Genomic DNA, 22,845 nt, shown 5'->3' with positions numbered 1-22,845 from the left:
AGAAAAAACTCCCCCTCCCCATCCAAGATAACTCCCCCATGAATTAGGTGCCTCAGGCACAGAGACGGGCTGAAATGGCTCCTAACCCCCATGCTGTCCCTTCTGTAGAGGGGCAAACTTTGGTTCACTCTCTTACCTCCTAATCCTAACCCTAACACTAATCCTAACTCCATTCCTAACCCTAACCCAAACCTCATCCATAAACCCAACCATAACCCTATACTTAGCCCTAACCCAAACCCAACCATAACCCTAACATTCATCCTAACCTTAACCCCATCTCTAACACTATCCCTAACTCTAACCTTAACCCTAACCCCTTCCCTAACCCTAATGCTCATCTTAACCCCATCCCTAACCCTAACCCAACACTCCAGCTACGTCTACACCGGCATGATTTTCCGGAAATGCTTTTAACAGAAAACTTTTCTGTTAAAAGCATTTTCAGAAAAGCACGTCTAGATTGGCAGGATGCTTTTCCGCAAAAGCACTTTTTCCGGAAAAGCGCCCGTGGCCAATCTAGACGTGCTTTTCCGCAAAAAAGCCCTGATCGCCATTTTTGCAATAGGGGCTTTTTTTGTGGAAAACAGTACTGTGCTGTCTACACTGGCCCTTTTGTGCGAAAGTCTTTCAGAAACAGACTTTTGCCCGACCGGGAGCAGCATAGTATTTCCGGAAAACCACAATGTTACACGAGATCGTCAGTGCTTTTCCGGAAATTCAAGTGACCAGTGTAGACAGCTGGCAAGTTTTTCCGCAAAAGCAGATGATTTTGTGGAAAAACATGCCAGTCTAGACACAGCCTCCTTGTAAACAAATGGGGAAGTAAAACAAAGCCCGAACTTCAGTCCAGCTTTGTTTACATGCACTCTAAACCAGCGCAACCCAGAGCACAAGGTTCCAGCGACCAAAGGCCCCTTCAATGTTCAGTGCCTGGGGTGGCTGGGGTTGGGCACCCCCTTTTCCTGGATGTTCAGTGGCTGGGGCGGGCACCCCCTTTTCCTGGATGTTTCCTGGACTGCCCACCTGGTCCTCGTGTAGAAATTTTCCCCTTAGATGCTTTCCTTACTCCGGAGCCAGAAACCTGCCCTTACTGAGACTGCAGCAGGTAGTCCCATGAAACTATATTTCCCAGCAATCACTGTCCTTAAAGGACCCATACCTCCCATAGCAGACATGTGCTTATGGGACTCACCCTTCTTCTGGGGGTGGTGCTCTGTCCCTTCTAGGGGCACTGAGACAACTAACAGAAAGAATAATGATTCTGTTCAACAAGATTAGCTCGGCGCTGCTGGGCTTTCAGTTCAGGTGGTAACAGCTCATGCATTAAGTTCCAGAAGTGCCAGGTTCAATTCCAACTGTTGGCATTATGCTTACAAGAGCTAGCATTTAGTTGCTTTCATTGACAGGGAGCTGTGTGTGTTCCTTGCACTCCTGCCATTCTTTGGCATCTTTTGGAATGAGTACAACCCCAAAGCATGGCACATGGACACCTACTTCTGCCTGAGGTCCCACCCATTCCTGGCTCCTTCTTCTCCATTTCACCTGCCAGAGCAACAAAGTTTTCTTCTGAGGCCATGTCATGCTAGACAGTGCAATAGTCCCCCTTAAATAGGGGTCACTTACTGAGGAAAACAACTTCAAATAAACACGGCTCAGGATCCAGCTTTGTCCCTGCTGTTAACCAAGGAGACCACACTCCATGAAGCACATGCAGAAATATCACATTGAAAGCATTTAACATTTGCTTAAAATATTTAAGTGTCCTGTTTCCATTTCTTGTAATCCCTTACGTGGCTGTGAAAAATCTCAGCCCTAGATACCGAATAAAGTATTTCTTATCTCTGGAGGGGGACCAGTGACCTACAGAGAGTGACACTGGACTGTGTTGTCCCCTCTCTTTGCCCTCAGGGTGTGGTCCGATGATGCCGCCCCAGGTTTACCTGTTGGCCCCCTCCTGTGAGGACAGCTCTACAGAGAGCCAGCTGGAGCTGGTTTGCTTCCTCCTGAGTTTCCAATCCAGCATCCCCGAGGTGAAATGGCTGGTGAATGGAAAGGCCTCGAGCCTCCCTACCTCGGCCTTCTCCTCTGCAACGGGCGTAAATGACTCCTCCATGGGCCAGATCCGCTTGAAGATCCCCAAACAGAACTGGGATCGAGGGGACATCTTCACCTGCCAAGTGACTCATCCCACGGGGGGAACAGAACCCTCCATGTACAACACCAGCAAGTGTTTGGGTGAGTGGCTACGGCCGTGCAGGGGGCGTGGAGAGTTACTGAGGAACCAGCCCTGCCTAAGACTAGATGGAAGGCTCCTAGACCAACAGTTCTCCACCTGTGGCTCAGGACCCCAAGTTTTCAATGGGTTATCAGAAAGGGCTCTACATTCGGTGAAGCCTGGAACCAAAACAGAGCCACAAACACTTTTCGGCAGCTTCCTCCCTGGGCTATGGGTCTCAAGCTCCCCGCCCCCTGCCCAGGGCTTTTGGGGTCTTTAGGTCCCTCTTCCAGGATGATGGGGCGTTGTCCCCTGTGGCGGCATGTCGGGGTTCCCCTGACTCCTGCATCCCCGTAATGGCATGAACAGACTCCCCCAGCCAGTAGAATAGAGGGAGATTATTGCTTCTCCAGGATACAGCACAGCACAGATGTCATCTGGTTCCAGGGCAGGCCTAGGATGCCTCAGCCCCCCTTGAGATGGGGGAGACTGGGCCCCTAAATCCCAGCCCCTTCCCTAGGCTGTCTCCTCCATGATACCAGACAGAAACTAAAACTCTCTTCCAGCCCTGCTCCCTAGCCAGGTGCTGGTCTCTGCCCTCCTTCCTTTGTCTCCCTCCTTAGGCGGCTGAGCCTGGGTATCTGGGTTAATACACATTTGGGAGAGTCAGTGAGAATCTCCCATCACAGCGCAGGGGGACCCTGGGTCATAGAGCAGACAGAACCCACACTACGCCCCCCCCCAACCAGCTGAGGGCAATGGGGTCTTGGGCAGGCTCAAGCTTTGGTTCCTCCACCTCCTGGGGTTGGATAGTAATTTTTGTTGTCAGAAGAAGGCAGAGGTACCGTTTGAGAATCTTTGCTCTAGACCTCAGAGTGATGGGAGCAGTAGAAGTTAAATAGTTTGATATTGTGAATAGAAGGGAAAAGAGAGTGGATGGGGTGGATGGATGGATAGATGGATGGACACTGGAAGATTTGTGATGGAGGTTGATAGTTAATCTTATGCTACCATATCTTATCTTGAAGATAAGATAAGATAAGATAAGATAAGATAAGATAAGATAAGATAAGATAAGATAAGATAAGATCATCTATCCACTTCCATCATAACACATAGGCTGTGTCTACACTGGCCACTTATTCCGGAAAATCAACCGCTTTTCCGGAATAACTTGCCAGCTGTCTACACTGGCTGCTTGCTTTTCTGGAAAAGCACTGACGATCTATGCTGCTCCCGTTCGGGCAAAAGTCCTTTTCCGGAAAAACTGTTCCGGAAAAGGGCCAGTGTAGACAGCCCAGTAGTGTTTTCCGTAAAAAAGCCCTGATCTTGAAAATGACAATCGGGGCTTTTTTGCGGAAAAGCGCGTCTACATTGGCATGGACGCTTTTCCGGAAAAAAGTGCTTTTCCGGAAAAGCATCCTGCCAGTGTAGACGTGCTTTTTCCGGAAATACTTATAATGGAAAACTGTTCCGTTTTAAGCATTTCTGGGAAAGGGTGCCAGCGTAGACGTAGCCTTAGAGGTAAGATAGGAAGAGAGGTATCGGGATGAGATAAGTCTTTCTGCCTTCCCACATTATTGATACTGGTCTTTTTGCATTTCACAGCCTGCCCCAAAAGCTCACTTGTGCCAGCCATCTACTTGACCAAACCTTCCTATGAAGACGTGATAAAAGATTCTGGTCACGTGACCTGTCTAGTTTTGGGTTACGACTTAACAGACACCCGCATCACCTGGCAAGTGGAGGCGAAAGGCAGTTCTGCAGGGAAGACAGAAGACCCCAAAAAGAATGACAACGGGACGACCAGCCTGGTCAGCTCCCACCCAGTGTCACAGGCACAGTGGGAACAAGGCACCAGATTTACCTGCAAAGTGCGCACGCTCTGTTCTGGAGAACTCACCCAGGAGATAACCACGAGAAACAAAGGTGAGGAGCCATGGAATTGCTAAGGGAAAGGCAAACTCCAGTTCATTGGGATGAGCGCGTGAAACTCATCTTGTACACGTCCTAGGCAGCCTTTATGTCAGAGGTGGGCAAATCTTGTCTTGGAGGCTGGATCTGGTCTGCCAGAGTTAGCCCCCGGTGGGTTCCCATGCTGCTATATTTACCGACACCTCACAGGTACAGGGGATTGCTGCTCCCGTTGACTGCGGATCTCCTTTTTTGGCCAATGGAAGCAGCCATTGTGGAGGTGCAGGTAAACATAGCACCATCCGCCCACCAGTAGCTAAGCCTGGTGAATCACAATAGTTTTATTGCCTATCCCTGATCTTTAAGTCTTACTTAACCCCCAAAACAGGACTTCAGTAGATCCTGGGACCTCAGCACAGGTGTGTATTTCGAGTATAATTCATATTTTTCCTGTGACTCTCTCATTGTGGGGTGTGTCATAATTAATTTCCACTCGAATGGTTTTCCCACTATGCCCGGTCTTATCATTAAATACCAGCTCCTGCTAGAATTTTACTCCCTTCACTTCCTGGGATCTAGGGATCTGGCATTCGGCACTGAGACCACAGCAATATTTTTCAAAATATCTTACCATAAAATCTCGAGTATACCTATGTATAATGCGCATCTGCCTTTTAAAGGTCAAAATTCTGGAATAAACTAAACTCGTATCTATAATGTGAACCCCCATTATACTCGAGATTTTAAGGTATGGATAGGAAGGAAGGGGCTCGCGCCTGTCGCCGGCCCCCTGCCCGGCTGAGCTTGTGCACGCAGAGCTCATGCCTGCCAGGGGAGCCTCCTCTGCCCAGCGGTCCACACGCCGAGCTCGCACCTGCCAGGGGAGCATCCCCCACTCTGCTGCTGGAGCGCCAAGCTTGCACCTGCTGGTCCCCCCAGCCCAGCCCAGCCCAGCCCGTGCCTGACCCCCCACACCCAGCTCGGGCCTGCCGAGGTTAAGTTTAAAACTTTAAAAAAAACCTCCGATGGATAATGCGCACCCCGACTTTGACGTTAAAAAATGGGAAAAAAAGTGCGCACTATACTCGCGACTTTACGGTAGTCTGCGTCCACACAGTGGGCAGTTGTTTCAAAATAATGTCCAAATACTGTCAAGCTGGAGGACTTTTTACTCCGACGCCTGTAACCCTCCTTGAATGAGGAGTAAGGGAAGTCTCAGGAAGAGTGCTCTGTTGTGAAATAAGTGCTGTGTAGATGCGCCCAATTTTGAAACAAGCTATTTTGAAATAAGCTACGCAATGGACGTAGCTTATTTTGAGTTAAGCCCTGCTGTGTAGACACACCCGAGGAGTTAGTGTGGATCTCAGGTTCGTGATTCCAGTGATGAGGAAAGAATATCTGGCATCAACATTGCTTAGTTCAAATTACTGCAGCACTCCCACAGCAGAGAGTCCATGGGAAACATTTTCCCATCATCTCCCCTTACTCTTCTTGACCCGGAGAAGTACCGGAGTCAACAGGAATGCCATCAGTAGTCAGTTGAGTGGGTCTTTATTAGACTCCTGGGAAACGGATCCTCACAGCACCTATTTCCTGGTAAGTGTAGACCAAACCTTAGGGTATGTCTAGACTACAGGGGTTTTTTTCGAAAAAAAGGAGCCTTTTTTCAAAAAAAATGTCACCTGCATCTAGACGACAGCCACGTTCTTTCGAAAGTAAATCGAAAGAACGCGGCAGTTTTTCGATGGCAGAAAACCTCATTCTACGAGGAATAATGTCTTTTTTCGAAAGTCAGCTTTTGAAAAAAAAAGCACTATTCAATGCAAATAGTCTAGACTCTTTTGAAAAAACGGCTTGCTTTTTCGAAAAATCTGCTTGTAGTTTAGATGCTCTTTTTCGAAAGAGGCTTGTAGTTTAGGCACACCAATGTCCCATTTTAGACTCTAAAGTAATATGCAGATATAACCCACACACATACTGGATGTGGTTCATTTTCCCATCCAGTGGCATTTAGACCACTTACAGAGAGAAAGAATGAGTTTCCTCTATAGCCATGGGGTGTGTCTAGACTACATGCCTCCGTCGATGGAGGCATGTAGATTAGCCAGATCGGCAGAGGGAAATGAAGCCGCGATTAAAATAATCGCGGCTTCATTTAAATTTAAATGGCTGCCCCGCTCTGCCGATCAGCTGTTTGTCGGCAGATCGGGGCAGTCTGGATGCGCTGCACCGACAAAGAAGCCTTTCTTGATCGGCACAGGTAAACCTGGTTTCACGAGGCATACCTGTGCCAATCAAGAAAGGCTTCTTTGTCGGCGCGGCGCGTCCAGACTGCCCCGATCTGCCGACAAACAGCTGATCGGCAGAGCAGGGCAGCCATTTAAATTTAAATGAAGCCGCGATTATTTTAATCACGGCTTCATTTCCCTCTGCCGATCTGTCTAATCTACATGCCTCCGTCGACGGAGGCATGTAGTCTAGACACACCCATGGTGTCCAACACACTGGCCACTAGCAGCTATTTGTCCCGTTGAGTGTGGCTAGTTCTCTATAGCAGTAGCCATGATAGTGACTACTACTTCAGAATTTATTGTACACCACTACTCTATAGCCTCAGCTGAAAGCCAGCTGCCTTTAGCTCCAGTGGTAGCAATGCATGCACACACCGGCTACGTCTAGACTGGCATGATTTTCCGGAAATGCTTTTAACAGAAAAGTTTTCCGTTAAAAGCATTTTTGGAAAAGAGCATCTAGATTGGCACGGATGCTTTTCCGCAAAACCACTTTTTGCGGAAAAGCATCCGTGGCCAAGCTAGACGTGCTTTTGCGCAAAAAGCCCCGATCGCCATTTTCACGATCGGGGATTTTTTGCGGAAAACAAATCTGAGCTGTCTACACTGGCCCTTTTGCGCAAAAGGGACTTTTGCCCGAATGGGAGCAGCATAGTATTTCCGCAAAAAGCACTGATTTCTTACAGTAGGAAGTCAGTGCTTTTGTGGAAATTCAACCCGCCAGTGTAGACAGCTGGCAAGTTTTTCCGGAAAAGCGGCTGATTTTCCAGAAAAACTGGCCAGTCTAGACACAGCCACTAAGTTCTAAAGGTCCCAGGTTTTGTTCTGTTTGTGGCTGTTACACAAATATATTTCTCACTTCTTGGAATCAGCCTGGTTAATGTGGATGGTTTCCGGCTTTTGGTGCCATGTCTGGTGGAAATTTTGGAGAGAATCCATTGGAGTTAGGGGCTCAAATCCCACTAAGATCGCCAATGTCTCCAAATCCCTCAACCAACCTTTGAAAACCTCAAGGTGTCTTCAATACAGCTGTGATAGAATGAGGTTCATGATAATACACAGGCTTGACTGCAGAGATGGGGTAAAGAGCAGATAGTGAGGTCGACGGTTTGGGGTGAGGGTTCAGTTTTGGGATGCAGGAACAGCCACAAGCCCAGTGTCCATCTGCATGATGTCAAAGCCAAACTGAGGGTGAGGACCCTGTTGACGATCCAAAAGGAGATGAAGATAGTGCTGATGATAACGAAGATGCTGACGGACAACAAGGGAAAGAACATCAGAATGCTGAAGAAGATGGTGAAGAAGAGGAGGGTGACAGTGAAGATTGTGATCTGAAGAAGGTGAAGATAACGAGGAAGGAAGAGATTATATAGATGAGGGAAGCAAAGAAATTGAGTATCATGAAAACAAAGATAATATTAATTTGTTGCCATTTAAGAGTAAGGATCTGGACATTCACTGTGCACTTTAAGGAGAAGCACTGTTTTGGGTCTTTAAGTCTCAAGGAACATGTTGCCCAGTTGTTGAGTTTTTCTTTTGCTTGGTCTAGCATCACACTCATCCTCAACATTTGCTCTCTGGTCCCTTTACAGAGCGATAGTTGCTGGATCTAAGTCTCAACATTAGATGTGCAACTAAGTCTTATTCTTGTCTTGCCCCTCTTTGTTTTCATGTAGGCATCGCTATGAAGGAGCCTCTCATCACCATCTCAAAAGCCTACCATGAAGATGACTCAGGGGACAGAGTCTCCTTGACTCTTGTCTGCGAAGCTAGCGGCTTTTCCCCCGAAGACATCAGCATCTCCTGGTTGAAGAATAACTCCCCGGTCCTCAAGTCCAGTTACAACAATGGCCCTGTGACAGGAAGTGGCACTTTATCCACCTACAGCATCCTGAAGGTCGAAAGAAGTGAAGGAATTGAAAACTGCACCTGCGTGGTGCATCACCCATCCTTTAGTGAGCCCAAGAGTGTTGTGGAACAGGTGAACCTTGGTAAGTTTATTCTCAGAGGCAGGTGGTCATTTGGGGATGTCGGCATGCTTTCTTATTCCAATGGAAGGAGCAAGTGCTTGAGCCCTGGGGACAAGGGAGGGGCAAAGAAAGCTTTCTGTTTTCATAATGCCATCTTCAGTGAAACCAAGAACTGCAAGATTTATTGCAACCTGAACTTGGTGGAAAACCTCCCTGGCACTTCAGTTCAGGCGAATTCCCTATTCCCCCCAAGGTATTAGCCAGTCTGAAATGTCCCAAGTAACAGGGATCCCAATCCACCACTTATGGCCATAAAGCCACAGTCTCAAGGACCCTGTCACCACTAACCAAAGTGTAGGAAAATTGTGCTACATGCAAGAGGGAATTTCTGGGAGGGATCAGAATACAATCTTGTTGGGCTGCGATATGGCCAAGACATGGGGATGGACACTTTTGCTCTTGGGGGAAGGTTACAGAGGTCTTTCATGGCTGGGAGGGAGTTTGCTGAAAAAAAAATTTCTCTCTAACCCACATGTCTCCCTGGGTATGTCTACACTACAAAGTTAATTCGAACTAACAGACATTAGTTCAAATTAACTTTGATAGGCGCTACACTAGCGATCCGCTAGTTCGAACTTAATTCAAACTAGGTAAACCTCATTTCACGAGGACTAATGCCTAGTTCGAACTAACTAGTTCGAATTAAGGGGTGTGTAGCCGCTTAATTCGAACTAGTGGGAGGCTAGCCCTTCCCAGCTTGCCCTGCTGGCCACTCTGGCCAACACCAGGCAAACTCTACTGCCCCCCTCCCAGCCCCGGAGCCCTTAAAGGGCCACGGGCAGGCTACAGTGTTTGTGCCAGTTGCAAGCCTGCCAGCACCTTGCCAGCAGACTCTGCAGCTGCCACGGGATGAGCCAGCCACCTGATGCCACCCAGCCCTCCCCCTCTTCCCAGGACCAGCCTGGCGGCTCCCAGGAGCCTGCCCGGGGCCGCAAGAGGTGGGTGCCCGCGTGGTCTAGTGCGGAGATCATGGACCTCATCGAGGTTTGGGGGGAAGCCTCCAATGTCCACGATCTCCGCACTAGCCACAGGAACGCGGCAGTCTACGGCCGCATGGCTGCCAGCCTGGCCGCCAGAGGCCACCAGCGTAGCCGGGAGCAGGTGCGCTGTAAGATCAAGGACCTGCGGCAGTCCTACTCCCGGGTCTGCCAGGCAGGGGACGACCTGGAGGCGTGCCCCCACTTCCAGGCTCTGGACCGCATCCTCGGGGCTCATGCCGTCCATGCTCCCTGAGTGATGATTGACCCCGGGGCAGAGGGACCACTCCTGGACACGGAGGAGGAGGAGCCAGAGAACGCCAGGAGCCAGAAGCCTACCGGCAGCTTGCCCAGGACCAAGGACCCCCGAGACACCCCACTGAGCATGTCTCCTGTGTCGTCCGATGCCGGGGAGGCCTCCACATGTGAGTACCATCATGCTCCCCTTATGTGTACGGGGGGGTGGGGGGAGAGGGAGCCCAGGAACCATGCGCCTGGGCCTTGCCCACCATGGAGCAGTAGCTGGGTGTCATGCAGGGGCCCTGGCCTTGCAGAGGGGGCCTGGGTTTCACCCACCTGGTCCCCAGGAAGAATTGACCGGTGCTCTTGTTTCACCACAGCCGCAGCACCTGGGACTGCAGGGCGCACCACCCCGCCTGCAACAACTGCCCGTGCCCAGGCCAGCAGGAGAGCCAGGAACCAGGAGGACTACCAGCGGCGGCACCTCCGGTTCATGGAGAAGCTGCTCCGCAACCAGGAGCACTGGGTCCAGGAGGACCTTCGGCTGCGCCAGCGGAGTTTGGAGGCGCTGGAGGAGCAGGGCCGTGCCCTCAGAGGCCACCTCCAGACCCTGGTCGACCGGTTCCTGCCTCCTCCTGCTCCGGCTGCTGCAGCTGCCCCTGCTCCCCCTCCCGCTTCCTCCACCCCCCCATCCCTCCTGCTTCACCCTCCACAGTCATTCCCCCCCGAGACCCCCGCACCCGCAGTGCTATGAGACGGGAGAGCCAGCCCGACCCCCAACCCTGAGCTTTCCCTTCCCTTCCTCCCCTTCCGCCCCCTTCCAGCTCTCTCCTCCCAGGTTTCCCCCTCCCCTCTCCCACCCTCACTCCTCCCTCCCCCCACCCCAGTTATGTACAATAAAAAGAGATTTTGTTTGCCAAAACATGTGTCTTTATTTTACATTAGGAAGGGGGATTAGGGAGGGGAAAGGGGAAGGGGGGGAGGGTGGAAGAAGGCCCCAGTGGGGCATGCAGGGTGAGTTCAGTCCTCCTCCTCCTCCACCAGGAAGCTCTCCTGCAGGGCTTCCCGGATCCGGATGCCCCCCGCGGGGCTTCATGGACAGCGGTGGTGCAGGGCTGAGTGTACTGGCCAGCCATGCAGTCAGTCTCAGCCATCCAGGCTGGCAGGAAAGCCTCCCCCTTCCTCTCACACAAATTGTGCAGCACACAACATGCTGCCACCACGAGAGGGATGTTGTGCTTAGCGAGGTCGAGACGGGTGAGGAGGCATCAAAATTGGGCTTTCAATCGTCCGAAGGCCCCCTCAATCACAATGCGGGCCCTGGTGAGCCTCGCATTGAAGGCCTGGTGGGAGGGGTTGAGGTGCCCCGTGTAGGGCTTCATGAGCCAGGGCTGATGTGGCGGTCGGGGAAGAAGGTCCCAGCCTGAAGCCTCTGGCACATGGAGGAGTTCCGGTACACCCTGGCATCGTGTGCTTTGCCGGACCAGCCCACATTAATGTCCGTGAACTGGCCCCGGTGGTCACACACGGCCTGCAGGATCACGGAGAAGTACCCCTTGTGGTTCACGTACTGTGAGGCCTGGTGTTCCGGGGCACGGATGGGGATGTGCATCCCGTTGATGGCCCCCCCCGCAGTTGGGGAAGCCAAGGGTGCTGAACCCCTGGATGATGGCATCTGGGTCGGCGAGGCGGACCACCCTGCGGAGCAGCACCCGGTTGATGGCCTTGACCACCTGCGGAGAGACACAGCAAAGCGCGAATCAGTGGGGCATCCGGGTGGCTGGGAGTGTTTGTGCCCTGGCAGTGCCCCGCGCCCCACTCCTGGAAGCAACCCCCCCGGGCAGTGTGTAGTACGACCGGGAGAGACATGCCCCTCCAGTGTAGGGCACTTTTGCCTCCTTCCCCCCTCAACCCCCGTTTTCCCTGGGCGGCCCATCCCCTCCTTGCAGCCCCCCTCGCCCCCGGCCCAGTGGCCGGCGAGTTCCGTACCTGCATGAGCACTGCTCCGACGGTGGATCTTCCCACGCCGAACTGGTTCCCGATGGATCGGTAGCTGTCCAGCGTGGAGAGCTTCCAGAGGGCGATGGCCACATGCTTCTGGAGGGGGATGGCGGGCCTCATGCGAGTGTCCCTTCTGCGCAGAGCAGGGGTGAGCCAATCGCAGAGCTCCAGGAAGGTGTCCCTCTTCATTCTGAAGTTCTGGGTCCACTGTTGGTCTCCCCAGCGCTCCAGGACGATGCGGTCCCACCAGTCGCTGCTGGTGTCCAGATGCCAGATGCGGCGGAGCACGCCGGCGCCCGGGCGCCACCGCATCTGCACTATGGCCCCCAGGGTGGCCAGGCGGAGAGGCAGGGAGCTGATGTGCACCAGGTGCTGCATGGCAGCCTCCACCCATAGCTGGCAGGCTTGCAGCAGCAAGTCCAGAAACTGCAGCAGAAAGTGCAGGGGGAGCTCTGGCTCCATGTTGCCACCTGCGGCGGCGTCCCTGAAGGGAAGCACTGACACAGACGGACACAGAGAGAAACGCTTTGCTGTCCCTCGGCGAGGTAGGCAAGCAAGCAGGAAAAGCTGAGAACCGGCTGTCCAGGGGGGTCCCTTTCAGCACGAGCCTCAGATAGCCTCAGACAGCAGCCACACAAAGCAACTACTGACCTGATGCCCTGCTAGAACCGGTTTCAGCTGCCCTTAAATGCGCCCCTGCGTCCAATCAGTGTGGATGCACTAGTTCGAATTAGCAAAACGCTAATTCAAACTAGTTTTTAAGTCTAGATGTGCTAGTTCGAATTAGCTTAGTTCGAATTAACTAATTCGAACTAAGTTAGTTCAAATTAGCTCTGTAGTGTAGACATACCCCCTGGGAGTTGTTTGCTTCACAGTCTGACATGGAGACTAACAGTGGCAGGTTCCTAATTTTGTCTTTATGGTCCCTTCTTATTCTTCCCCTTGTTGTTGGCACACTGGGCTGCCTTCATGTATCCACAGTCATTCAAAGGGTGCCAAATAAAAATCGTCTCCCAAGGAAATGTTGAGCTGGGGGTGGGGACAGAGTTCACATAAGGTTCAGATGCTGATGAGTGCTCTCCAGCCAAGGAGAGTACATACAAGCCACGGTAGGAAGATGCCAAAAGCATCTCCTGTACAAGGTTAATCTCATGAGCAACGCCAGGCTTATCCTTCACATAGTGTTCGGTAGAGGACAACAGCCCGTAGGCTGTAATTGAACGGCACCGACTCCCAGCGACCCCACCCAACTGAATGGAGATGCTTCCATTCCACTCGGCATGTCCACACACCCATTGGACACCCATTGGTGACCCTACCACAGTAGAATTCTCCATGCAGTTCTTTCTTGCCCACCTTCCTTGATGCTCCTCCATGTTGCTTCATGAAGACTACCCCTTCTTTTTCTTTCGCTAATCCTGCTGAGGGATTGCTATCGCTGCATCCAGGTAAGTCATCCCTTTCCTAACCCGTCTGCACATACCTACTCACCATCCCCTTTCGCTCAGATGGGCTGCTATCAGATTAACCTCTGGGTTTCTTTGCAGCCCCGACCACTCCCCAAAAGCTCCTGGTGGAACTCCTGCAGTCCATAGACCAAGAGAAGAAAACGGTGACATTGACATGTATTGCCTACAACTACTGGCCCAAAGGAGTGACAATTAAGTGGCAAGGGAAGCCTCACACTGTGAGCGAGCGAAAGGTGGAGAATGGTACATATAGAGCCAGCTACCATACTGAAGTGCCTTTTGCCAAATGGAAAGAAGAGGCAAATTATGCTTGTGAGGTGGAAAATAAACAGACAAGGGAGAAGGTGACCATGAAGACGTCCAGAAAAGGTGCACTATAGAATGTTCCACTATAGCCACAAGAGTTATTTCCCTGGGGATGGTCTGTGGGCCTAGATATGCCAGTTGGCTGCTACAGAGCATCAGAGAGAGCGAGGAATGCATGAGGTATGGGAAAGCGAGGCTACATCGCCCAATGTACAGCAGCAAGGCAGGTCAATGGATTGGCTCCATCATAGAAATCCTCATCTCTTTTGGAGTTAAAAGGAGATGCGGGGAGTCAGTGGACAGATGGATGGATGCATGGATAGATAGATGTGTTGGGGAGAGATGGATGGATGGATGCATGTCTGCGGAGGGATGGATGGATGGACAGATGGATGGATGGATGGTTGCATGGATGGATGCATGCATGGATACACAGATGGATGGATGGATGGATGCATGTCTGGGGAGAGATGGATGGATGGACAGATGGACGGATGGATGCAAGGGCATGTGTCTGGGGAGGGAGGGTTGGATGAGCTGCATGGGCTTAGCTACCTAGACAAATGGATGATTCTGGAGGGGTTCCCTCGGCACTCAACTGTGACTCCCTTTCTCCCAGCAGACTGGATGCTCCCCACTGTTCCCGCCGTGAAACTCCATGTGCTGCCTGCCTGCCCAAGCCCAGGAGCCAATGACACTGTCACCTTGCTCTGTTCCACCAGTGGCTACTACCCCCAGGACCTGCAGCTGACCTGGCAGGCAGGTGGGAAGGAGAGACCTGGCACCCAGGCTGGTCTTCTCCAAGGGAACGATGGGAGATTCAGTACCTCCAGCAACCTGACCCTCTCCCAGACGGAATGGGACCAGCTGGGGGTGTACAGCTGCAACGTGACCCACCCAGGAACCGGCAGCACGCAACTTAGCACTATCAGCAAGTGTGAAGGTGAATTGGCTCCTCTACAGTCCCCAGAATCCTCCCCTTTCTTCTCTCCACCATTCCCTCCATCCTCTGCTTGCTCCCCACACCTTCTGCAGCCCCCTCTGCTCTATGCCTGGATCCACACGTGCCTTCCCCCTCTGTACTCTCTGCCCTGTCTGAGTCATCCCTGCTCCCCCAAAACCTTTGCTGTTTCTGCTCTGCACCCTTCCCCCTTCTCCGAGCAGGCCCCTCTACATCTCCCCCATCCCTTCCCTCCCTGTAGCCTCTCCCCACTTCACACCATATGAAGGACTGGTCTACCCTTCTTCTCCATCCAGCCTGTCAGGGGGGCATCCCTGTGCCAAGCCTCTACCTCCTGAAGCCATCCCTGGAGGCCTTGCTCACCCGAGGGGAAGCCCTCTTGACTTGCCTGGCAGTGGGCTATGAGCTGGGCCAAGCGAGAGTCACCTGGGAGCTGGACGGGGCCAACTGGACCACCAACGCCACCACAGGAAAAGCCGAAAACCATAGCAACCAGACTCAGAGTCTCCTGAGCCACCTGGCTGTCCCCAGGGGAGTCTGGGATGCCGGGAGCAGCATCCTCTGTAGAGTGACTCATACCTGCTCACTGTTCCGGGGTGTGGAGGCAACGATCCAGAAGCCCAGAGGTGAGGGAAATAGAAGGAACAACAACTATCATCAGTGACTTTGCCCTAATGCTTTAGAGGATGTAGAGATGGGGACAAATCCCCCTCCCTGGAAAGGGTCAGGTACTATAAGGCAGAGAAAGAGAGAGCTGCAGTTAAAGGATGGATGGATGGATTATGGATGGGTGGAAGGATGGATAGGGGATTCATGGGGAATTGGATGGATGGATGGATGGATGGATGGATGGATGGATGGATGGATGGATGGATGGGGAATTCATGGGAAATTGGGTGGATGGATGGTGGGATGGATGGCGGAATAGGGGATTCACGAGGAATTGGATGGATGGATGGATGGATGGATGGATGGATGGATGGATGGATGGATGGATGGATGGATGGATGGATTCATGGGGATTTGGATGGATGGATGGATGGATGGATGGATAGGGGATTCATGGGAAATTGGATGGATGGATGGATGGATGGATGGATGGATGGGGAATTCATGGGAAATTGGATGGATGGACGGTGGGATGGATGGCGGAATAGGGGATTCATGAGGAATTGGATGGATGGATGGATGGATGGATGGATGGATGGATGGATGGGGATTTGGATGGATGGATGGATGGATGGATGGGGATTCATGGGAAATTGGACGGCTGGAAGGAAGGATGGACAGATGAACAAAAAACCGAAGGCATGATCAAATGAACGAATCAATGAATGTTTATGGGGACAAATAGCTAAAGCAGAGGAATACTACATAGGTGACAGCCAAGAAGAAAGGACAGCAAGTCCAATACCCCAAGTCCAGTAGCCCAACACCCCTTCCTACAGAGCCCACAAATGAGCTGCATAATGTCCCTGACATGGGGCTGGATCAGAGACAGCACCCCCAAGAGGGGAACGACCCCACGTTCCATTTCCTTTTAAGCCAGCCAGTCTCCTGTGTAGAGGGGAGCAGCTCCATGTCCAAATCACCAACCCCATTGACTTCAGGGCCGGACGCCAGTCTTGATTGACTCACCTTGCACATCCTCTCTTGACAGGTGCCAAGGCTCCAACTGTATCCCTGATCCTTCTCATGCCGATGCTACCCAGCCCCAAAACAGAGGTGTGGCTGACCTGTAAGGTCTCTGGTTTCTTCCCATCTGAATTGCTCATCGAATGGAAAAGAGACAATCACGCCATCAGGCCCACCAGATACATTACTCTGCCCCCAGTGGCTGAAGAGAAGAATTCCACCTTCTCTACCCAAAGCTACCTGAGAATCCCAGTGTCTGAATGGGACAGTGGGACTGTGTTTACCTGCATGGTAGGGCATGAGTCCTTGATATCTATGAACTCCACCAGCATCACTGTGTTAGGTGAGTCTAGGTACCAGACAGAATTTCTTAGAGTGGGGAGGGGGCAGGAGTCTATGTAAGTTGGTGGAGCCTACAGGTGGTGCAGTCAACCTGCGGAACTCCTTGCCAGAGGATGTTGTGAAGACCAAGACTTTAAGGGTATGTCTACACTACCACCCTAGTTCGAACTAGGGTGGTTAATGTAGGCAACCGAAGTTGCAAATGAATCCCTCGTTCCACGAGGAGTAACGGTAGTTCGGAATAGGAAGCCTAATCCAAACTACCTACTCCGTGCCGTGTGTAGCCGCGGGCACGGAGTCCGAACTAGCGGGGATTTAAAAATGGCGGCGCCCGGCAAGATGCAAATGAAGCCCGGGAAATTCAAATCCCGGGCTTCATTTGCAACTTCGGTTGCCTACATTAACCACCCTAGTTCGAACTAACCCATCAATACTAACCAGGATGGGTAGGAATGGTGTCCCTAGTCTCTTTCAGAGTCTGGAAAAGGGTGACAGGTAAGCGATCACATGATGATTCCTTGTTCTATTCACTCCCTCTGGTGCATCTGGTATTGGCCACTGTCGGCTAACAGGACACTGGGCTGGATGGACCTTTGATCTGACCCAGTCTGGCCATTTTCATGTTTATATGTGGAAACATTTTCCCGACAGTAATGGAGAACCCTTTTCCTGGGAATTCTGAAAACGAGGACTGGGTAGCCTGGAGAGGGGAAAATGAGAAGAAATGATTCAGAAATGGCCTTTCATCTCAGTATGATGATACATCAGTGGGAGGCAAGGAATCCATTCTTGTGAGCTAGAGACCTTTCATCATGGTCTAGTGAGGTCTAGCTTCCCACCTCTGCCTTGCGGAGTGTGACGTAGCTTTTGTTGTGACATGTTGGCTTTGTGGCATTGCCCATTGGCATGGAATAAGATATGTTGAATGGGAAAGTGATGCAATATCAGGACGTTTTCGTGACCTGGACATACATGGTCATGACGTGCTGGCGGGATGTCACAACTAGAGCTTACATTGTCACACTGTGGCCTTTGGTATATTTTCATGATGTGGTGATGCACCGACATGAGTTGTGAGGGCTTGTCATCATAGGAGGATGTCTCGTCACAACACGGTGATGCTTCCGACAGTTTTATTGTATAGTGTGTTGCAGCGACATGTGGCTTTTTCTTTACTGTGTGATGTTTTGCTGTGAGATGCCTTCTAGGATTACTGGTTGTTTCTTATTCGTTTGCTGTACCGTAAACGAGTCCTGTCTTGTCTGTGATTGTCCATATTTCCTTGTTGTGCAATGTTGCGATCTGGCTATGAAAAAAAATAAAGACACCTCATCTCAGCCCTGCATGAATGCCCCATGATTCAGCAGTTTCACTGCTCTGTGGCACAATGTGACGGGAAAAAAATGGCGTCACGATTGATTTCGGTACCATTTTGCTTGCCAGCTCAGTACTATGTGGTTGATCCAGGATGTAGTGTGTGTGTCACCCCTTGGACAGTCCCTAGTTGCATTGCATCATGTGCACTGTGGCAGAGCATGGGACAGGCCACCACCACCCACGGTTTGTGTGACATGTGGCTGTCTCAAGACTCAGTTTTGGCATCACAACATGACCGGATGCAACCGGATGTCATGGTGAAGCCTTGGTGTCACTGCCTAAGACCAGTGTTTCTTAAATGGTGTTCTGTGGCACAGTGGTGTGCCACGAGGCAGTCAGAGGTATGCCATGGAGAACAACAGAATTCAAAATGGCCATCCTTAAAGGGACAGGCAACCTTTTTTTTTCAATAACTTTCCCCCTGACCCTTTTTCCCCTGACCTTTTTATTTTTTATTTTTTGGTTTGGTGTTCCTCAGTCTTAAAAAGTTTAAGAAACACCGGCCTAAGACTCACCACCTCATGATCATAATCATAATCAGAGGGAGGTTGTGGAATCTCCATCTCTGGAGATATTTAAGAGCAGGTTAGATAGACATCTATCAGGGATGATCTAGACAGTATTGGGTCCTGCCATGAGGTCAGGGGACTGGATTCGATGACCTCTTGAGATGCCTTCCAGTTCTAGTGTTCTGTGATTCTATGATTCTGCGATAAACCCCCGAGACCTAGGGATGCCCTAGGTCTACACTTCCAGGGTTTGCATCTGAAGAGCTTGGTGGTTAGAGATTTCCTCAGGAGCATTCCTACCTGCACCTCAAGGTACATCCAACATCCATTTCCAGGTGTATTTCAAGCTCACCTTCTCTTCAGCTTCCTACTTTCTCCAACCCCCCCATCCTTCGGCCTGAATTAAATTACAACAAAAAGCCAACCCTTTGTTTCAGATTTCCTGGAGTCATCTCCCCCCTCAATCACAGTCTTCCACGCACCAGACACAGGTGGGCATGAGACTCTGACCTGCTTTGCCACCGGCTTCTACCCAAAACACCTAGACATGCAATGGATGGTCAACGAGCAGCAACGCAACTGTAGCTCTCCCTCCTCTCCGATGGCCCTGGGCGATGGGAGATTTCAGCAGCGCTGTGAGCTTGTGATCAGAGCGGGAGAATGGAGCACAACAAAAACCTATGTGTGCACAGTGACCCATAACTCCACGACAGTCCTGAAGAAGGCGCTGCATTCTCCTGGTAAGTGCTAAGCAGGACTTAGCTCCATAGGCTGAGCTCTTCCAAGCTTCTTGGGAATTTAGAGGAAATGTATGGAAATTCATGTACAGAATCTCTCCTTCCATCTTGGGTACCTTTTCTCTGGCTACCTCTTCCTGTCATTGTCTTCTTCTCAGCAGCACCCAAACTCACATTCACAGAGGCTGCCTCTTTTTGCAGCTTCCTTCTCATTGCTCTCGGTATAGAACTAGGGATTTTCTGCTAATTTCTCTCTATGCCTGCCATCAGCAAAGGCTGTTGGTCATTCTCCCTGCTGAATTGTCCCACCTCAGCAATGATCACCCGTCAGCACTTGTACATCCATTCACATTCACCAAAAGTCAATTCTTAATGATCTGCTGGTTGATTCTCAGTTATCAGTCGTTAAGAATTACAAATCCAGGCTCCGTGATCGTTTGTTATTTCTTTGTCAACGATGTTCTCAAATACGCAAAGTCCATCTTCACGTATCATCCATCAGGGTATGTCTACACTAGCTCGTTAGTTTGAGCTAGGTAGGCAAATGAGGGCAACCGGGGTTGCAAATGAAGCCTGAGATTTAAATATCCCGGGCTTCATTTGCATCTTGCCGGGTGCCGCCATTTTTAAATGCCCCTTAGTCCGAACTCCGTGCCCGCAGCTACACATGGCATGGAGTAGGTAGTTCAAATTAGGATCTCTAATTCGAACTACCGTTACTCCTCATGGAATGAGGTGTACCAGTAGTTCGAATTAGCGATCCTAATTTGAACTACCTACTCTGTGCCGCGGGCACGGAGTTCAGACTAAGGGGGATTTAAAAATGGCGGCGCCCGGGAACATGCAAATGAAGCCCGGGATATTTAAATCCTGGGCTTCATTTGCAACCCTGGTTGCCCTCATTTGCCTATCTAGCTCGAGCTAACGAGCTAGTGTAGACATACCCGCAGTTCTTAGCTGTTAATTGTTGGATATCAAAAGTCAGTTCTCAGTGATCAAGCATTAACATTCAAGGTATCAGATGTCAGTTCTCAGTTTCAGAGAAGTCCACCAGAGTGATTAAGGAGATAGAAAGCAGAGCTTACAGCAGTGGTTCTCAAAGTGTGGTCCATGGACCACTAGTGGTCTGCGACCATCTTGCAGGCAGGCTATGAGCTCAGGGCTTGCTCCCTCCCTGAAGCGAGGGGTCAGCTTGGTGCTCCAGATCTATGCCATCCCCCGCAAAGTTGGAGCTCCAGAGCCAGTTTCCGGTGTAGGAGCACGGGGAGCTTTCCAGGCCAGATTCAGCTTGTGGGGGAAGTTAGTGGCTCCATGAACTGCTGCTCACCTTCCCCCAGGGTGCGGAAATAGCTGTGCAGGAAACTGCTTGCCTGAAGACTTTTCCCACTGCTCCCATTGGCTGGAGTCATGGCCAATGGGAGCAGCGGGGAGGTGGTGCCTTGGGAGTGGTGGAAGGCATGGAGCCAAGTAAGCCCCTCCCAGCCCCTTAATGCCCAGACTCTGCACCCACAGCCCCCTCATGCACCCTCCCTCCCTGAACCCCCACCCGCAGCCTGCTCCTGCACCATCCCTCCCTCCCAGACCCCACCCCTCCAATCACCCTGTCTTCACCTGCACCCCTCCTCCCGTCCAGACCCCCAACATCAGCCCACTCCTGCACCCAACCTCCCAGCTTGCTACCTCAGTCTGCTCCTGCACCCCAGACTCCTGGCCAGACCCCCACCCCTTCCTGCACCTATTTTGTCATCATGAGTGGTTGACAGAAAAAAGGTCCTCATTGAGTGGGATGTCCTGAAGGCCCAAAGGTCCAAGAACCACAGCCTGACAGTGATGGGTTTTTTCCTACTTTTTTTCTTGTGGAGCAGGTCTAGGTTGGATATTAGGAAAAAATATTTCCCGAGGCGGGTGGGGAAGCACTGGGATGGGTTCCCTAGGGAGGGGGTGGAATCTCCATCCCTAGAGGTGTTTAAGTCTCAATTTGACCAAGTCCTGGCAGGGATGATTGCGTTGGGGTTGGTCCTGCTTTGGGTAGGGGACTGGACGCGATGCCACCTGAGGTCTCTTCCAACCCTGAGATTTGATGATTCCATGATACGTTGCTTGACAAAGATTAACAGTCGGCTTGATCACAAATTCTTACGTATGGCCGAAAACTGATCACAGAGCTCTGGATTTATCAGAAAAGGGGTATGACAAGCTCCAAAAGGCTGGAAGCTGAAGCTAGATCAATGAACTTATGACTCCAAAACCCAGTAGAAGTTGAGCAGCTGAGAAATACATATCCCAGACTCTAAACTTTAAGCCCCCCATCATTTGAAACATGCCCCCCCCCCACCACTGATTGGGCAGGCAGCACTGTCTGTGACCACTTCTTCAATGGTTCTTCCACAGGTTGCCATGAACCGGCATTGCCTTCCGCCTCCCTGCAGCCCCCATCTTTGAAAGAGCTGTTCACCAATGAGACAGCCGCTGTGACATGCAAGACCCCCCTGGTCAATGCCAGCATTGAATGGACGATGGACGGGGAGCCCGCGGACCTGGGGGCCGTGACGACAGAGCAAGTCAACGGTAGCACCTGGCTGCAGAGTTGGCTCCATGTCAACCTGAGTGAGTGGAACTCCACTGGGAGCGTCCGATGCCAGATCACAAGTGACCTGGGAAAGAGTGAACTGGACATCAGCCCAAAGAATGGTGAGAACTTAGAAGAAAGGCCCTCCAATCCTGACCAGGGCGGTCCATTAGGGTCAGAGGATAGCATCTCAGAGGGGCTCTGGGGTCACTGGAGCGATCCAAAGTCATGCTGGAGAATAACTCACGGGAATGTTCGGTTAGCTAGGAATGAACCCACAGGAGACTGGGTGGGTGATCGACTGTAGAGCTGTGGGTTGGGTGAGGTTATTAGCTGCATATGGACTTTAGGGTTCGGGCTCAAAGTAAAGCACTCGCTAGGGGTGGATATTAGACTCAGGCAGAAGGGAGAAGCTGAGAGTGAATTGTAAGGTAAGCATTAAGGATAATGTGTACGTGAGGGTGGATGGTAAGGGAGAATCCTGAACTGGTTGGGGAATGGACCCACAGGCTTAAGGTTAGTTTTAGGGTTAGAGTTAGGGCTAGGGTTAGGGTTAAGATTAGGTTTAGGTTTAGGGTTAGAGTTAGGGTTAAGATTACAGATAGGGATAGGGATAGGGTTAGGATTAGGGTTCAGGTTTGGGTTAGGGTTAAAGTTAAGGTTAGGGTTAGGCTTAAGGTTTGGGTTTTGGTTCGGGTTAGGATTAGGGTTAAAGTTAAGGTTAGCGTTAGGGTTAATATTTGGGTTTGGGCTCGGGTTAAGGTTAGGGTTAAGGTTAAGGTTTGAGTTCAGATTAGGGTTAAGGATAGGGTTAGGTTTAAGGTTCGGGTTCTGGTTAGGGTTAAAGTTAAAGTTAGGTTTAGGATTAGGGTTAGGGTTAAGGGTTAAAGTTTGGATTTGGGTCCGGGTTAGTATTAGCATTAAAATTAAGGTTAGGTTTAAGGTTAGGGTTAGGGTTAGGGTTAAGGTTTGGGTTCAGGTTTGGGTTCGGATTAGGGTTAAAATTAAGGTTAGGGTTAGGGTTAGGGTTAAGGGTTGGGTTAGGGTTCGGGTTAAGGTTAGGTATAGAGTTAGGGTTAAAGTTAGGGTTAGGTTTAGGGAAATAGAAGGGGCTGGACCGTTAGGATAAGCATTGCAATTTATCCAGATTTCAGATACTGTACTGACGAACACCAGTATTAAAAGTTTAGATAGATAGATAGATAGATAGATAGATAGATAGATAGATAGATAGATAGATAGATAGATAGATAGATAGATAGATAGATA

At 50.9% G+C, this 22,845-nt stretch overlaps 1 protein-coding gene across 1 annotated transcript in view; it reads left to right on the top strand.

Annotated features, from left to right (window-relative positions):
• LOC102455582 (uncharacterized) overlaps positions 1–22,845 on the top strand; it is a 63,067-nt gene that overhangs the window by 37,416 nt on the left and 2,806 nt on the right. The window contains exons 9-18 of the mRNA XM_075911910.1: positions 1,912–2,238; positions 3,827–4,147; positions 8,100–8,414; positions 9,709–10,415; positions 13,260–13,509; positions 14,069–14,389; positions 14,704–15,033; positions 16,068–16,385; positions 18,708–19,010; positions 21,399–21,698. Coding sequence (XP_075768025.1) covers positions 1,912–2,238; positions 3,827–4,147; positions 8,100–8,414; positions 9,709–10,415; positions 13,260–13,509; positions 14,069–14,389; positions 14,704–15,033; positions 16,068–16,385; positions 18,708–19,010; positions 21,399–21,698 — 3,492 coding nt within the window. The remainder of the gene's footprint in view (positions 1–1,911; positions 2,239–3,826; positions 4,148–8,099; positions 8,415–9,708; positions 10,416–13,259; positions 13,510–14,068; positions 14,390–14,703; positions 15,034–16,067; positions 16,386–18,707; positions 19,011–21,398; positions 21,699–22,845) is intronic.

This window comes from Pelodiscus sinensis, chromosome 30 (genome assembly GCF_049634645.1).
Source record: "Pelodiscus sinensis isolate JC-2024 chromosome 30, ASM4963464v1, whole genome shotgun sequence".
Classification (NCBI taxonomy): Eukaryota; Metazoa; Chordata; order Testudines; family Trionychidae; genus Pelodiscus; species Pelodiscus sinensis.
This window is presented reverse-complemented; position numbering and strand designations above follow the sequence as displayed.